This window comes from Erpetoichthys calabaricus, chromosome 3 (assembly GCF_900747795.2).
Source record: "Erpetoichthys calabaricus chromosome 3, fErpCal1.3, whole genome shotgun sequence".
Taxonomy (NCBI): Eukaryota; Metazoa; Chordata; class Cladistia; order Polypteriformes; family Polypteridae; genus Erpetoichthys; species Erpetoichthys calabaricus.
In genome coordinates this window covers 288,892,282-288,910,634 of record NC_041396.2, presented here as the reverse complement: position 1 = coordinate 288,910,634, position 18,353 = coordinate 288,892,282, and the positions used below count along the sequence as shown (strand labels likewise).

The 18,353-nt window shown below is 39.5% G+C and overlaps 2 protein-coding genes across 5 annotated transcripts in view; one reads left to right on the top strand and one right to left on the bottom strand.

Moving 5' to 3' along the window:
• slc48a1a (solute carrier family 48 member 1a) overlaps window positions 1-18,353 on the bottom strand; it is a 1,064,469-nt gene that overhangs the window by 243,145 nt on the left and 802,971 nt on the right. The gene's annotated exons all lie outside the window — the stretch shown is intronic.
• The window catches only part of LOC114644657 (vitamin D3 receptor A), a 177,549-nt gene that overhangs the window by 136,462 nt on the left and 22,734 nt on the right, over window positions 1-18,353 (top strand). For all 4 annotated transcript variants that reach the window (XM_028792701.2, XM_051924361.1, XM_051924360.1 and 1 more), the window contains 2 exons: window positions 6,194-6,378; window positions 11,911-12,022. In XM_028792701.2, coding sequence (XP_028648534.1) covers window positions 6,194-6,378; window positions 11,911-12,022 — 297 coding nt within the window. The remainder of the gene's footprint in view (window positions 1-6,193; window positions 6,379-11,910; window positions 12,023-18,353) is intronic.

Here is an 18,353-nt window from a genome sequence, read left to right as displayed (position 1 = left end):
GACAACAGTGACACACTGAATATTATTAATCTTTACTGCTACCTACATTCCTGAACTCAACTTGTCATTCCATATTGTGCTCCTGTAGTTCTCCTAGTGATGGCTGGAATAATCATCAGCTCCCCACCTAACTTTACACATAAAAGTACTTTGGAAAATACTTTTGCTGAGAAACAAATGGCAACATGAAAGATCAAGACAATGAAATGAGGCCTTGTCTGCCCAAACGAAAAAGGGAGTGCTGTAAGTGAGTGAAAAACTAAATAAGGAAAAAGAAAGAATGGGATATAGGAAATAGTCTTGCAATATTTATATGATGTTTTTTAAAAAAAACCTTTTGGAATAGCTATCTGTTACACCCCAGCAGATGGTTTTGATGAATCAGGGATCAAGCATGCTTACTAAGTGGCTCAGCGTATATGTTTGAATTAAGCCCTGTGCTTTTAATATAACAGTGCCTTCATTTTGAGCCTTATCTTGCATTAGTAGATTGATTTTCTGTTTTGGTAGCATTTTTCAGAAGCTGACACACTTGGTTCATTTAATAAAGAGAGTTTGGGTTCATTGACTTCTTCCGCTGCCCACATTATTCAGCCAGAGCTTTATCTGTTTAACTCTCATTACATAGCCTCTGAGTAACTTCTAACTGCGACCATCAAATCACTGACTCAAAACAACTAAGTGGCTTCCATAGCAACTATTTTCCTGGCAACTAATGTATCTGGTGCCCTTTGCTGTCATGGCAGCTGCTGCTATTGATGTCCCTGTGGTATTTATTGCCCCATCTCTACTGTATTCATGTCTGCAGTATTACTGGATCCCATTTTGTATGTTGCTCTATTGACATAAAATGTAATCGATACTTTTCTGGTAACAGCATGGATAAAGTTTCTGTCAGTTTGTCTGTCTGTCTTGTTCTGGTAATGGTGAGTGTCTAAGGGTCTTGAATAATGTAAACCCATGACCCTGCACTGGCCTTCTCCATCCTCACTGCCTTTGGTGTATGCACTGTCACACTGTGTCTCAAAGTGGATGTACTTACTGTATGTGTGCCACCATGGCAAAGTCCTGAAAGACCTGTCAGTGCTGATTCATTGCATAGAACACCACCTGTACATTATTCTCATTAAAGTGCATTTCTACTCTCACGTATGCAGTTAATGTGCACTGAATTGTGCTCTTACTCTTCTATGCCCCTTTCGCCATCCAAAATGATGATGGTAACTATTCAGGCAAATTTTAAAGGTTACAAAATGTTCATAATACTCAGTTCACTATCAAATAATATTATGCATTTTTTATGGTTATACCACTTAAATCATTTTTAATTGTGGAAATAAATTTCAAATATTTTAGTCTCCATGTTAAGAGTGGGAATAATCAGCTATGTTAAATAAAACACACATCGGTCCTTCATGTAAACTTACCTCTGGGAGAGTCATTCTTCCTTACGTTTTGCAGCAATTTGTTTTTTTTTTTTGATAGACACATTCATGTAAGATGCCAAATGAGTGGGATGACCATATTCTATAGCAGGGGTCCTCAATCACAGTCCTGGAGGGCCACAGTGGCTGCAGGTTTTTGCTTCAACCCAATTGCTTAATAAGAAGCACTTATTGCTCAAAATAAGCTTCTGCTTCACTTTAGTTGTCTCGCTTGTTAAGATTTTGAGCCCTTATTGCATATTTTAGTCTTAAACAGCTGTAGTCTTGGTTTTTAATTGCTCCTAATTAGCAATAACATGGAAATGACAAAAGAGAGCAGCATTTCTCCATTTAGCTTGTTACCATTTACACCTGTGTGTATTTATCGTGCACTATTGTGTTTAATTAAATACTTGGAAGGAAGGTGAAGAGAAAAAAGTGAAGGACTGAGAATTTCTCATCCATTTTAGCCTTAAAATCATTTGGATAATATCCTTAGAAAGGGGAAGAAAATCTAGGATATGAGAATTACCTGACATAGGAGAGTTAAAGCACTAACAAGCCACGAAATTAAATTATTGGCAAGAATTGCTTTCTAATAAAGCAACCGAGTTAGAACAAAAACCTGCAGGCACTGCGGCCTTCCAGGACTGTGACTGAGGACCCCTGTTCTAGAGGGATATAATTTGGGACAGGAGATGTCAAATCAGATGGATGCATGCATTTGGAGAGGGCAATTAGTTTTCAGTTGAGGTTGAGTCAATGTCTGAACCTGCATCTCATCAGCAAAGTCAAACTACCTGCCTCATTATTGTCTAATTGCAGTTCACATTTCCTATTAGTGACTGAACAGCCCAGCACTTGGGTGAATGTTGCATAAAAATGGCATGAATAGCTGATTAAAAAGTAAAGTTTGCTACAAATACTTGGTCATCACAGGCCATTTATTTCTGAGGTAACTTTTCATACATCTCCAATTTAAAACCCAAAATAGCAGAAAAGTCATGTATCTCCCCTTTCAGGGTCTGTACTCATCATGTAAAATCTTGCAAGTTTCTGACCTCTCCAAGCTCACCTCAGGACACCTCTAATATGGTGTGGTATGGGTAAATCGCCAGCCCAACCCCTCACCCATCAGTCACTCTCCCCAGAGTGGACTAAGCCTTGACAGACACTTACATGATAAGTCATACATGTAATTACATTTTTCAGCAAAATTGTGAACCATTGTTCCTAGCCAGAGATGTGCTGGGCTCTTGTTCTCTGTTTGAGGGCTGTGTTTCACTTCGCTTTATCTTTAACTTCATACAAGCTTGTTAACAAGCAGGTTGATATATCATAGGTGCAATCACAGGGCATCTGATTGGACAGATCTTATGTCTGTTGTAAAAAGAGTTTATTTGACTGGTGGTTAAATGTGGTGTACAGCTGCTAGCAAGACTCTGTATCCAGAAATGTATTTAGTAAAAAAGAATTTTGTAGCGAAAACTCTGTTTATCATGCACTGTGTGTTGGAGTACATTTTGTTGTCTACATTTTCATAAAATGTATTGACAGCAAACAAAGCCAATGTCATTTTAATGGAAATTTTAATCCTCAATTATCATTAATTTAATGAGCTGAGAAAAGAAAGAAAGAAAGAAAGAAAGAAAGAAAGAAAGAAAGAAAGAAAGAAAGAGAGAGAGAGAGAGAGAGAGAAAGAAAGAAAGAAAGAAAGAAAGAAAGAAAGAAAGAAAGAAAGAAAGAAAGAAAGAAAGAGAAAAAGAAAGAAAGAGACTCACAGCTTACAGACATTTTTTGTAGCTAGATATGAGTGTTTGATTTCTTATATTGGAATATTTTTTCCCATTCTTCCTTGCAGATCGCTTCCAGCTGTGAGATATTCTTGAGCTGTTTTGCTTGCACAGCACATTTAACATCTTCCAACTAGTTTGCAATGATCTTTAAGTCTGGGTAATGTGAAGGCCATTCCAAAATCTTCCCCTTGTGTTTTCTGTGGTACTTTATAGCAGATTTCAAACTGTGTTTTGGATTTTTATTTTGTTGTAGAAGCCATCCTTTTTCAGCCTCAGTTTCCATACCATCTGACATTTTTTTCTCAAAGATTTGTTGATATTTATTGTAATCCAATTTCCACTGTACTCGCAGTGTTTATTGTCCCACTAGCTGCCACACGACAACAACATATCATAGATCCACCACCATACTTAATAGTTGGTAAGGAGTTCTTTTCATTAACTGCTGCTCCTTTTTTATCCAAACAATCCTTTTGTTTTTGTGGCCAAAGAGTTTGATTTTTAGCTCATGTGTCCACAGCACTTGGATCCAGAAGGCTTCTGTCTTATGCAAATGTTTTGCATATTTAAGATGTTGTTTTTTGGGAAGAGGCCGCAGGCTTTTTCTTGAAGGCCATGTCTGTATAAGTAAGGCTGCACAGGACAGTGGTGCGATAGATAGATAGATAGATAGATAGATAGATAGATAGATAGATAGATAGATAGATAGATAGATAGATAGATAGATAGATAGATAGATAGATAGATAGATAGATACTTTCTTTCTTTCTTTCTTTCTTTCTTTCTTTCTTTCTTTCTTTCTTTCTTTCTTATTCCCAATGGGAAATTCACATTCTTCAGCAGCAGCATACTGATACAATAAATAATATTAAATTAAAGAATGATAATAATGCACATGAAAAACAGACAATAACTATGTATAATGTTAAATATTAACATTACCACTCCTTTCTCAGTTAAACCTTGCTTACAAATCCCTTTTTTTCCTTCCTGCACAGTATATGAGCTGTTTGGTTGTCCAGATCTTGCCTTGACCATCACAATTTCCCTTAACTGGCATTACTTAATGACATTTCTGACTATGCAAGTTGTTACCTAGAATTGCACTGATATCTTTTTATAGCCTTCCCCTGCTTTGTATGCATCAATTAGTTTCATTTTCATATCCTCAGTCAGTTGCTTTGGAGAGCCTATGGCTGTTGAGTATTTTACAATGTTTGAAGAGTCAAAGAATTTATTAAGGTCATTAGTTGATAAGTGTTAGTCTGTTCAAGAATTTTGAGTTAACAAGCTAAACCACATCAGACTAATAACCAAATGGGTTCAACTGAAAGGATACCTAAACAATTGCCAAAGCCACATTTATTCTGTACTTTTTAAAAATGTTCAATTGTATCTGTACATTTACATCTCTCTATTATAAAAAAAAATCTTGGAAGGGAGACTAGGGAGACGAGACGTGATCTTCTCGGAAGACAATTTGACGTCCCGCGAGGGACACTTTAACAAGCGAGACAACATTTAAAACAACTTCACGGACATGTAACCTAGCAGTTGTTGGAATGCTTTTGGCAGACACGCTTCATGTGCTTCCAGCTCTTAAAACGATGGCAAGCGACAAGCAAAACACGCAGCTCGCCAGCAGCAACAAGCCAGCAGATGATCCAACCACTTCTCCTTAGCGTGCATTCAGCCGCCGCCCCACCCCTTCACAACGCGAGCAGCGTTATACGTCCTGCGAGAAAGAGATTTAACCACGCCTGGGGCCAGAAATAAAGGACAAGTACAGTATTGTTTTTACAAAAGTTTTAAAGTAAAAGTGAAAATAATGCATATGTAACAATTCCCATGAAGATAACAATCTCTTTAAATTGTATATCCGGTAAACCAAACCCGGGGGTGGGCAAGCGAAGCGAGCAGGTTGTGGTGCCCCCTAGTTTTTCATAAAAATGCCATTGTTTTAGTTTTCTGTCAAAGTTGTATTTGCTATATTGTAATTCAAATGTCAAATGATATATTTTCAATGAGCAGATGCCTACCAGGCCGGAAAGAGTAAAGTATATGTTTGGCATCTTCAGTGTCAGTGTTATTCTTTAATTTGTTTGCCTGCAAAACATGTATTGTTAGGTGAAGGTGTATGTGTAACTTTAAAAAGCAGCAACAAAATATATCTCCCTCCATAGCTTACAATTTTAGCAAGCAGGTACCAGAAGCAATGTGAGCCAAAAATCTTAAAAATTATTGTACACATTCACTTTTGAAGCTCTGAATCTTCCTATTGATTCATGTCCAGAAACTGCACACATACCAAGAAAGTGTATAGCCATATTGTTTTTGCTTGAACACCACTGCAATTCATAAGACTCCTGGAAAAGACTTTAACCTTTGAGACATGTTTACTGCTAACTAGCTTTGAGAATGCAAAAATTTAAGTTGTACTTTGATAGTGAAGAAAACACTATTTTTCTTGTTATTTTTCACAATCCGGGTAGGTATCTTTCCAATGTATTTTAACTGAAAAGAAACAATCAGGCCCATTAGATTCTCTTCCCTTCCATTGTGAGAGTTAACATGTCACAAGCTTCTCTTATTTTCTTATTTTTATTTAACCTCATGTCTGCTGTATTGCCTAGTGGTGCAGTGGGTTGTGCTATCAACCACAGGGAAGCAGCATCATGAGTTTAGTTGCCTTTATCTGTTAGAAGCTTGCACATAGATAGCCCCCATGTCAAAATGGTTTCTTCTTTGGGCACTCTGGTCCCACCTCCCCAAATAAGTGTGTGTAATCCAGATTGGCACTATGTCGATATGAGCATGGGGATGTATTCAGGAATGAGACCCCAAGATGATGCTACCTGTCTTTTGCTTAGTGCTGCTAAGAGTGGCACTGGCACCAATGACCCTCAGTTGGATTGAGTGAATTTAGGAATGTCATGTTATACTATGTTCTCTTCTCCTTGTCTCATTTATCAGTCATACTGACCGATGAGGAGGTTCAGCGGAAGAAGGATATGATCATGAAAAGGAAGGAAGAGGAGGCACAAAAGGAAGCTCAGCGGCCCCGATTGTCTGAGGAACAGGGCAGAATCATCCAGATCCTCCTGGATGCTCACCACAAGACCTATGACACATCATACTCCGACTTTAACCAGTTTCGGGTTAGTATGGGCCCTTTATGGAGAGGGACTGAGTATTATTTTCTTTAAGTGATATATAGCAGGTATCTGTACTATTATAGAAACCAGCATTTTTTTTTCGACAAATAATTTTATTTGTAAAAAAGTTTGTACATTTCATTTGACATGTGTATTGTGTTTGTTGATTGCATGACATATTTGGGATATGCAAATTTATTTAATGGTGCCAGAATTTAAAATTTTTCATCATATAACCTTTAATTCATGTCTGGAGCATGTAATTTAGAGTGTAGTAAATCCTCTGGTGCATTTCAGGACCAGGCCACTGTGAGCATTAATAATGGGCATGCAGCTTTCATGAACATTAAGCCACAAATCTAACACCTCTGTGGTCTTTGGTTGATTAGTATTTTGGAATAATAATTTAATTAATGTGCTGTCTGAATTGTACTTGACAAAAAATACTGAAAATTGTTACACAATATCACCCTCCTAATAGACATGGTAAAGGGGCTTGCCAGTCTAGAGCATCACACCATATACCTTAAACTGAACTCAATTCAATTCAACTCTTTATTGTCATGTGTACAAGTACAAGTACCATGAACAATAAAATGCTTGCTTGCATGTGCCCCCGCAGACAGTGAACATAGACAAAAAAAAAACAAAAAAAAACCCCACACATAATAAATAAATGAATATAAATAAGTAAATAAATAAAACCATAATCCTAGGAATAAATAGAGACAGTGGCAGAAGTATATGTGCAGGTAGCAGTGGAGGTGATACAAGGTTACTGATTGTTCATGAGTCTGATTGTAGTTGGGTAGAAACTGTTCCTGAACCTGGAGGTGCGCATCCGAATGAACTGTAGTCGCTTCCCAGATGGGAGGAGGGTGAAAAGTGACAGTGCAGGGTGGCTGGGGTCCCGCCTGATACGGTTCACTTTCCTGAGACAGCGTGTAGTGTGGATGTCCTGGATCGCAGGGAGCTGTGTGCCCGTGATCTGCTGTGCTGTATTCACCACCCGCTGCAGAGCTCTGCAGTCCTGAACTGAGCAGTTGTTGTACCAGGATGTGATGCATCCTGTCAGGATGGATTCCACAGTACATCTGTAGAATATGCACAGGGTTGTGAGGGACATCCGGGCTTTACTCAGTCTCCTGAGGAAGTAGAGGTGTTGTTGGGCTTTCTTGACTACTGCCGCAGTGTGACTTGACCATTTAAGGTCATCAATGAGGGTGACTTCGAGGAACCTAAAGCTACTGACCTGCTCCACAGCCTCACCTCTGATGTTGATGGGGCTGTACGCTGTTGCCTGTTTGTGGAAATCCACAATCATCTCCTTAGTTTTGCTAACGTTGAGGGTGAGGTTGTTGTGCTGACACCATTCTGCCTGGAGTCTGACCTCCTCCCTGTAGGCCGTCTCATCGTCCTCGCTGATCAGACCTATTACAGTGGTATCGTCGGAAAACTTGAGGATGGTGTTAGAGCTGTACTTAGCTACGCAGTCATGGGTGTAGAGAGAGTAAAGCAGGGGAGAGTAAAGCACACTTCCCTGTAGGGTGCCAGTGTTGATGGAGGAGGTTTTTCCACCAATACGCACTTGCTAAGGTCTGCCGGTTAGGAAGTCCAGTACCCAGTTGCACAGTGAAGAGCTAGGCCCCAGATCTTGGAGTTTAGCGATGAGCTGGGATAGAATGACGGTGTTAAATGCAGAGCTGTAGTCCACAAACAGCAGCCTGGCATAACAGTTCTTGTTCTCCAGATGAGACAGGGTGGTGTGAAGTGTTATGGAGATGGCATCCTCAGTGGATCTGTTGCAACGGTAGGCAAACTGGACGGGGTCCAGACTGTCAGGGATGATGTCCTTGATGTATTCTAGCACCAGCCTCTCAGAGCACTCTGGGAGTAAGTGCTACTGGGCGGTAATCATTAGAGCAGTCTACTTTATTTTTCTTTGGGACAGGGAGGATGGCTGTGTGGTTGAAGCAGGTGGGGTCAGATGAAACTCTCAGAGATGTGTTAAAAATATCCATAAAGACAGCAGCTAGCTGGTCGCAACATGTTTTTAAAACACGACCTGAGTCTCCATCTGGGCCGGGTGCTTTGCGGATGCTGAGTCGGGAAAAAGTCTTCCTCACGTCATCCTCGGAGAGCCTCAGGCTGGAGTCTTGCGGTGCTGTGGGGGGGCCTGTCCATGTTGGCGAGCTCGAAGCAAGCGAAAACTCCTTCTAGGTCTTCGATTTGTTTGTTTTGCAGGAGTCACTGAATTGATTGGTGTTTTTCAGAAGTTAATAAATGAAAATTCTAGTCTGGCATAGCGTAACAGCTGCAGGCATCCATAGATAGATAGATAGATAGATACTTTATTAATCCCAATGGAAATTCACAAAGTGGATGCCCCTTGGCAACAATGTTGCTTCTCAAATAATATCCTCACATACTATTGAGTCTTCCAACCATAAAATGTAAATCCTTCACTGTCTGGATTGTGCTGTATAATGATGTTTAATAGAAAGCTGTTGCGTGTCATTAGTTGTCCATTATGGGTATTACATATGGGCATGCCTGTCTCATACATGTTGTGACATAAGTCTTTAATTAATTTGTAGACTGAACTTTTAAGAACTTTACAATATAAAATTTCTTTTCGGCACCTCTTAGGCTTTGATACTTTTTGCCCACAGTTATTCCTCAAGAGTATTGTTGTCATTTCAATTTTGAAAATGTTAATTAAATGCGGCTCTGTATTTTGTTTGTGACACAATGTATATGCTGCCTTTATTCACAATGTAGTCTCTCCATTTTCAATGTTATTCCTTACATGTGCCCTGCTCTTTTAATTGATTTTTGCATTAAACTCACAATTCATTAAATGAAAGTTAGTTTGTGGCATGAACTTCTAACCTGGAAGATAACTTTTTATACCTTTTTAGTGAACAACACAGGACTTCCACAAATTTATTTGATTGAATCTTGCTTGTGTGTGACTGAGAAAGTGACTCAGATATGACACGGTGGGATACTTCCAATTTTTTTTTTTTTTTAATTGTTAAAAACAAACATTATGTCGAGGTCACTATACTTCATATTAAAATAATGTGAATAAAGTCCAAGGGGTGCTATCAGTTTTCAGCTTGAACAAATTATATATTGTAACCATTTTTATCTTAATATATGCATATGCCATTGATTTTGTTATACAAGTCTAGTTCTTTAGCAAGACTGAAAATGATTTTGTAATCCTGCATCATGGCTCTTCTTATAAGTCATCATCCCTCCATTCATTTTCTGAGTCTTCTCTCTCCATTAATGTGGTAAGGTAGGAGTCCGTCTAAGCAGATTTGAATGCGAAGCAGGAACCAGCCCTGGCTGAGATTCCAGTCTATTGCAGAGTACTTCCATATTGATTTTAAGTCAATTTGAACTCAGCAGTCATTTTATCAGGCATATACTTGATATATGGGAGAAAAGCAAAGTGATTACAGTAATCCCTCGCTATATCGCGCTTCGACTTTCGCTGCTTCACTCTATTGCGGATTTTATATGTAAGCATATTTAAATATATATCACGGATTTTTCGCTGGTTCGTGGGTTTCAGTGGACAATGGGTCTTTTAATTTCTGGTACATGCTTCCTCAGTTGGTTTGCCCAGTTGATTTCATACAAGGGACGCTATTGGCAGATGGCTGAGAAGCTACCCAACCAGTGCGCATATTACGTATTAAATAAAACTCCTCAAATATATTGTGAGCACGGGGGCTGTTCGCACCCCTAAAGGATACGGCCACTCTTCAAAAAACGCTGAAAGACTATCTTCACATTACTCCCTTCCTTGCTGGGCTTACATGTGGCAGCTTTTTTGCGCGATATGCTTACTGCATGGTGCTTCGCACACTTAAAAGATCAAACAGCACGTATTGATTTTTGATTGTTTACTTTTCTCTCTCTCTTGCTCTGACATTCTCTGCTCCTGACGGATGGGGTGTGAACAGGGGGGCTGTTCGCACACTGGCCTGGAGGATACGGACGCTCCTGTAAAAAATGCTGAAAGACTACCTTTACATTGTACATCCTTGCAGCTGCTTTGTCCGGCGGTGCTTCGCATACTTAAAAGCCAAACAGCCCTATTGATTTTTGTTTGCTTTTTTCTCTCTCTCTCTCTGACATTCTCTGCTCCTGACGCGCACTCCTTTGTAGAGGAAGATATGTTTGCATTCTTTTAATTGTGAGACTGAACTGTCATCTCTGTCTTGTCATGGAGCACAGTTTAAACTTTTGAAAAAGAGACAAATGTTTGTTTGCAGTGTTTGAATAACGTTCCTGTCTCTCTACAACCTCCTGTGTTTCTGTGCAAATCTGTGACCCAAGCATGACAATATAAAAATAACCATATAAACATATGGTTTCTACTTCGCGGATTTTCACCTTTCGCGGGGGGTTCTGGAACGCAACCCCCGCGATCGAGGAGGGATTACTGTAAATAAAATTCAATGCAAGTTCAATGCAAATTGGAGAAGGTGAAAATTCTACATAGACTTTGACAGTGCCAGGATTTGGATCCAGAAATCTGGAACATTAACGCAGCACTTTTTTCTGCTGCTGTTTAAAAAAGGGACCTAAAAAAGGGATTGTCAGATTTCATGTTGTATAACCTTTTTCATATACAGGTATCCAAAAATATAAAGGGAAGCAGCAACATACCAAGGTATAAGGCAATTGAAAAATCACAGCAAAATAATCAGACAGTTACTAATGACACAAAGCCAGACAGCTTCCAAGCTACTCCCATTTAGTCTGAGTAGCAAATATTTTAATACGAAAACAAACAGACCTATGCAACTAAAGAACTAAAGTGGCCTGAAATTTACAATTCCATACAGGAGCACAGTGTGATAGTCACTGTTAATGCATTTCTTCTCCTTTCTGCTTCCCAAGGTGCTCATGTTATGTACTAGTCATTTACATTTATTTGCACAGCAGATGCTTTTATCCAAAGTGACTTACATAAAAGGCCAACATAATCAAGTAACATCAATCTGGGGACTGTTTGAGAACAAGTAGGTTACAAAATTGATTACCATGAGTGAAAAGATCAAAAGGAAGTATAACCTAATTATAATTCCCAGGATTTACAAAATCTAACTTTGGCAGAAATGTACCAAACAAGAGTCTTCAAACGCTTCTTAAACTCGTTGATTGTGTCAAAGTTTCAGAATGGAGGTGGAGAGCTCATTCCACCTGCCAGGAGCTACAGTATACTGTACGTGAAAAGAGTCTGAACAAGATTTGATACCGTGCAGAGGTGGCATCATCAGACGCCATTCATTCTCAAACCTCACTGGAGTATAGGACCTCACATATGCTTCAGTTATATAGGTACAGACCTGCTACCTGCTCTGTTTGCAAGAATCAAGGACAGTCAGGACAATAGGAGTCACCTTGTGTTTGTCTCATCCTTTCATTAAAGTTGTCCTGTTCTTGAAAATTCTGGGGTGCTCATTTAATAACACCAGCATTTTAACTGCTTATGTCTGCCTTGTTTTTCAGCCTCCCATCAGGAAAGGACCTGTGACCCGAAGTGCCACCCGAGCCTCTTCAGCTTTTTCCCTCCAAAATCTTTCATCTGATGAATCCCTGGAATCCTTCAACCTATCCCCAGGTAAGAAATAAATGCCAAATGAATGACATTTTTCTCCAGTTGTATTACCTTTCAAGGCAAATGAAAGATAAATAAAATAGAGACACGGAGTAACTGCAGTGTGACAGACTGATTCCATTAGTTAAATGTGTGCCGTTTCATATGCCAAATCACTAACTGTCTGCTGCCAAGTGCCTTTCTCCCTGTGTCGCCATTCTCACAACAATCAGGAACAGACCAGTTACAGGTTCCCCAAGATGATGGGGAACAGAAAGGAGAAATAAATTGCATGGAAAATATCTAGGCATAAAAAAGGATGTGACTCTATACATTATATTGTGAATTTTTATATGTACACAGCAATGAAAGAAAAATGTAAGCCTGAAACTATAAAATGGAAAGAAAAGGTTTAATAAACACAACCACAAGTTACTATAGAAAAGTACTTTTTTCAGAAATATTTTTGTGTTATGATTACATTTTATTTCATAATTATTTTAAAATTAATAATAAATAGGAAAAACAGTATCTTTTACATATACACATTTTATTTGCAGTCAATGTTTCTTGAATTTAAAACACATTAAACCACATTGCTAGTCTTTTAATGCATTCTGAATTTAACATTTTTTTTAGAAATCTCCAGAATAACACTAACTGGGGGGTTTGCTGTGTATATTTGAGTACATTTTAATTATATACTCTTATAGGAGTGGCATGGTGGCACAGTGGTTAATGCTGCTTGTCATTGTCCATGTGAAGTCTGCAGGTTATTGCCATATCTGAGTGGCTTTGTTTTTTCTCTGTATTCCGGGTTTGCTCCCTCAACCCAAAGACATGTATGTGTCTGCTTAAGCTCCAAGTTGATACAGTAATCCCTCCTCGATCGCGGGGGTTGCGTTCCAGAACCCCCCGCGAAAGGTGAAAATCCGCGAAGTAGAAACCATATGTTTATATGGTTATTTTTATATTGTCATGCTTGGGTCACAGATTTGCACAGAAACACAGGAGGTTGTAGAGAGACAGGAACGTTATTCAAACACTGCAAACAATCATTTGTCTCTTTTTCAAAAGTTTAAACTGTGCTCCATAACAAGACAGAGATGACAGTTCCGTCTCACAATTAAAAGAATGCAAACATATCTTCCTCTTCAAAGGAGTGCGTGTCAGGAGCAGAGAATGTCAGAGAGAGAGAGAAAAAAGCAAACAATCGGAAATCAATAGGGCTGTTTGGCTTTTAAGTATGCGAAGCACCGCCGTATATAGCAGCTGCAAGGAAGAGAGCAATGTGAAGGTAGTCTTTCAGCATTTTTTAGAGGAGCGTCCGTATCCTCTAGGCCAGTGTGCGAACAGCCCCTCTGCTCACACCCCCTCCGTCAGGAGCAGAGAATGTCAGAGAGAGAGAGAGAGACAGAGAAAAACAAACAATCAAAAATCAATACGTGCCGTTGAAGCATGTCACTTGACAAAGCTGGAAGGGAACAATGTGAAGATAATCTTTCAGCATTTTTAGACCAGCGTCCATATCGTCTAGGGGTGCGAACAGCCCCCCTGCTCACACCCCCTCCGTCAGGAGCAGAGAATGTCAGAGCAAGAGAGAGAGAAAAGTAAACAATCAAAAATAAATATGTGCTGTTTGATCTTTTAAGTATGCGAAGCACCGTGCGGGAAGCATATCGCTTGACAAAGCAGCCATATGTAAGCCCAGCAAGGATGGCAGCAATGTGAAGGTAATCTTTCAGCGTTTTTTGAGGAGCAGCCGTATCCTGTAGGGGTGCGAACAGCCCCCGTGCTCACAATATATTTGAGGAGTTTTATTTAATAAGTAATACGCGCTCTGGTTGGGTAGCTTCTCAGCCATCTGCCAATAGCGTCCCTTGTATGAAATCAACTGGGCAAACCAACTGAGGAAGCATGTACCAGAAATTAAAAGACCCATTGTCCACAGAAACCCACGAACCAGCAAAAAATCCGCGATATATATTTAAATATGCTTACATATAAAATCCGCGATAAGAGTGAAGCAGCGAAAGTCGAAGCGCGATATAGCGAGGGATTACTGTACTACGTTTTAAGAGAGCAGCATTAATTTCAGCACCATTATGTCACTCTGTTCTTCACTTGGACATTTCAAGCCATTCAACATTGAGGATTATTTATGTGTTACTTTTGAAGCTGGATTGGCTAAGGGGTTGATTTCCTTGAATATACCTATTGCTTCTTCAGTAAAAGACATTGTCGGGATGGTTGGTCAGTAATAAAAAAGATCTGCAACATGAACTGATCTTTAGTTATAGATCTGAAGACTGTATTGCTGAAGTTACCTTGACTTAAAATTTAAATTTCTTTGAAGATGTCAGTTGGATCATTATTCATTTTGTATACAGATATAATGCTGATAGTAATAGTAATTGCATGATTTGGTTGTCTTGGCTCAATCAAAATCATTGCAGGAGTTAACATATTTAGGTTTAAGTGTAATCAGAAAGTGAAGACAGGCAGTATGGTTCTGTGGATAAAACATTAGCCTTTAGACCTGAATGTTGTTGGTCTAATTTTCTGCTCTAGCTCATCATGGAAAAGGCACTATCTTAATAAAATGCAATATGTTATCATATGACCCTGAGTAAGTCATTTAACCTTCCTGTACTCCAGATGTAAAAAAATATCTGTAAGCACTTGTATACATTATTGATATAACACCGTCATATGTTCAAGAGTAAACATTATTTCCAACAACCACACACAATCAGTTCAATTAAAATAGACTTAAGACATTTTCATTAGATTGTGATGAAAAGTCTCATGCATGAACTTGTAAGGCATCTGTGAAATACACAGTAAATTAAATAATGAAGTTTATTAGAGGTTCTTTCCGGCCTTTGAGATTTGTTTTGAGGGGTGGGGGGGTTATAGGAGGCTGGGCGATTATCAGTGTTTTTGGTGGCATAGCTGCCTTACAGATCCAACATTTTCGTGATTGTGTAAATTTTACTGCCACATTCCCAAAACATGTATGTTAGGTTAATTGGAAAATCTAAATTGGTCCTATGTGAGAGTTGGTGTGTTAGTGGGTCCAATGATGGGGCAATGTGCTATATGGTTCCTTATCCCTTCCTTGAACTCTTTGCTGAAAGGGTGGGCTTTAGTCTTCAGTGATCCTGAATTGGATTAACCAGTTTTGAAAATGTTATATTGGGGGTGGGTGGGGTTGGCTGGTTTACCCTTTCAAACTTCTTTGACATGCAAGTAGCCAACAAGTTTTGAATGGCAGATTGACTACCTCACCAATCCTTGGTGGGCAAAGAGTTGTCAGCAATCAACATTTAGGCAGAAAGCTAAGGAGTGGAGAACCCCATATACCATTTTTCTGTGAAAAAGGTGTTTTGTAAGGCTGTTTGCCATGTAGCCAGTTACTTTCATACGCCAGCGTCTTCTCAACAAGTGCAATATATGACTAAGGGCACAATGTGCAGGTGGTGTGTGATCACATAAATAATCATCTGTCATTAATTGTTAATTGTTGTCCTCTTGAATTGAATCAACAGTGAAATATTAAAAGATGTCACTGAAGGCATCAGTTAATTGGTTGCTACAGATTTTAAAAAAAATCACACCCTGAATTTTCATCCACACCAATTGCCTTGTGGACATTAACACTCAAAAATCCTCCTTTGCTCCATGCACAGAAACAGGGAAGAATAGCTAATGTGGTACAGCAGACAACTGAAATGTGGGCTGCTTGTTGTCACAATTAAAATGGGTATAGAAAGCATTAAGTTAATCTGGAAGAGAAAATGCAGGTGATACTAGATTAAGGTTTACTGTGTAGTATGTGAACATCCCTAATGCGCAAATTATTACAGCTGCTAAATTCCATCTCTAGTTTAGTCTCATACTTACACTTAGCCAGTTGAATTCCTCTTCTGTATTTATATCTTCATTTTTTGTATGTTTCCACATTGCTATGTGCCTTAAGTGTTGATCCACAGTTTCTTATTTGGAAATATTTAATAATTTTCATAGGCACACCGTGATCCACACATTTTGTACCATAATACAATGAGAGATATTACTGTTTTACCTAAAATTAGAAAAAAATCAAATTTGCTTTATGAGAAACTATCCAAAACCTCTTTTGGAAATTGGAAGACTTTTACTAATGTGGAACAATACTGGACAGACACTGAGCACTTAATGAAGTTGGCGAGCATACAGTAGATGGAGAATGCTGGACTTATCTCCAAAATCTGAAAAAGGAAAGGCATTTTGGACTCTTTTTTTATTATGGCAAATGTGTGGTGTGCTAACTACATTGCATAAGTAATGGGGACTGCAAGAGAACTCCGTTCGCAGCATTTTCTCGAAAGCAGATGAGAGTCTAATCAAGGTCATTTTTCCGTAGCTCATTGGCTTTGCTAACATTAATGGTGCAATTGTTGCCCCCTCCAGTAATGTACCACAAGGCCTACATTGGTGCTGTTATAAGCAAATTTAATGATATACCTAGAGCTGGGTTTGCACACACTATCAAAGGGAGCAAAAAATAGAATAAGTGTATGTCTGTCTGTGTCAATTTCATGTAGAGAGAATAGTTGTTGCTGCCCATAATTCCCTGCCTCCAGTGAGTCCAGACTCATTCCTATAATATCGAGGCTTTCTTAATTCTGCTCCATAAGTGTAATGTACAGTGCATCCGGAAAGTATTCACAGCGCATCACTTTTTACACCTTTTGTTATGTTACAGCCTTATTCCAAAATGGATTAAATTCATTTTTTTCCTCAGAATTCTGTACATAACACCCCATAATGACAACCTGAAAAAAGTTTACTTGAGGTCCTTGCACATTTATTAAAAATAAAAAAACTGAGAAATCCCATGTACATAAGTATTCACAGCCTTTGCTCAATACTTAGTCAATGCACCTTTGGCAGCAATTACAGCCTCAAGTCTTTTTGAATATGATGCCACAAACTTGGCACACCTATCCTTGGCCAGTTTCGCCCATTCCTCTTTGCAGCACCTCTCAAGCTCCATCAGGTTGGATGGGAAGCGTCGGTGCACAGCCATTTTAAGATCGCTCCAGAGATGTTCAATCGGATTCAAGTCTGGGCTCTGGCTGGGCCACTCAAGGACATTCACAGAGTTGTCCTGAAGCCACTCCTTTGATATCTTGGCTGTGTGCTTAGGGTCGTTGTCCTGCTGAAAGATGAACCGTCGCCCCAGTCTGAGGTCAAGAGCGCTCTGGAGCAGGTTTTCATCCAGGATGTCTCTGTACATTGCTGCAGTCATCTTTCCCTTTATCCTGACTAGTCTCCCAGTTCCTGCCGCTGAAAGACATCCCCACAGCATGATGCTGCCACCACCATGCTTCACCGTAGGGATGGTATTGGCCTGGTGATGAGCGGTGCCTGGTTTCCTCCAAACGTGACGCCTGGCATTCACACCAAAGAGTTCAATCTTTGTCTCATCAGACCAGAGAATTTTCTTTCTCATGGTCTGAGAGTCCTTCAGGTGCCCTTTGGCAAACTCCAGGCGGGCTGCCATGTGCCTTTTACTAAGGAGTGGCTTCCGTCTGGCCACTCTACCATACAGGCCTGATTGGTGGATTGCTGCAGAGATGGTTGTCCTTCTGGAAGGTTCTCCTCTCTCCACAGAGGACCTCTGGAGCTCTGACAGATTGACCATCAGGTTCTTGGTCACCTCCCTGACTAAGGCCCTTCTCCCCCGATCGCTCAGTTTAGATGGCCAGCCAGCTCTAGGAAGAGTCCTGGTGGTTTCAAACTTCTTCCACTTACGGATGATGGAGGCCACTGTGCTCACTGGGACCTTCAAAGCAGCAGAGATTTTTCTGTAACCTTCCCTAGATTTGTGCCTCGAGACAATCCTGTCTCGGAGGTGTACAGACAATTCCTTTGACTTCATGCTTGGTTTGTGCTCTGACATGAACTGTCAACTGTGGGACCTTATATAGACAGGTGTGTGCCTTTCCAAATCATGTCCAGTCAACTGAATTTACCACAGGTGGACTCCAATGAAGCTGCAGAAACATCTCAAGGATGATCAAGGGAAACAGGATGCACCTGAGCTCAATTTTGAGCTTCATGGCAAAGGCTGTGAATACTTATGTACATGTGCTTTCTCAATTTTTTTATTTTTAATAAATTTGCAAAAATCTCAAGTAAACGTTTTTCACGTTGTCATTATGGGGTGTTGTGTGTAGAATTCTGAGGAAAAAAATGAATTTAATCCATTTTGGAATAAGACTGTAACATAACAAAATGTGGAAAAAGTGATGCGCTGTGAATACTTTCCAGATGCACTGTACCTGTATAGTATCTTTAATATGTT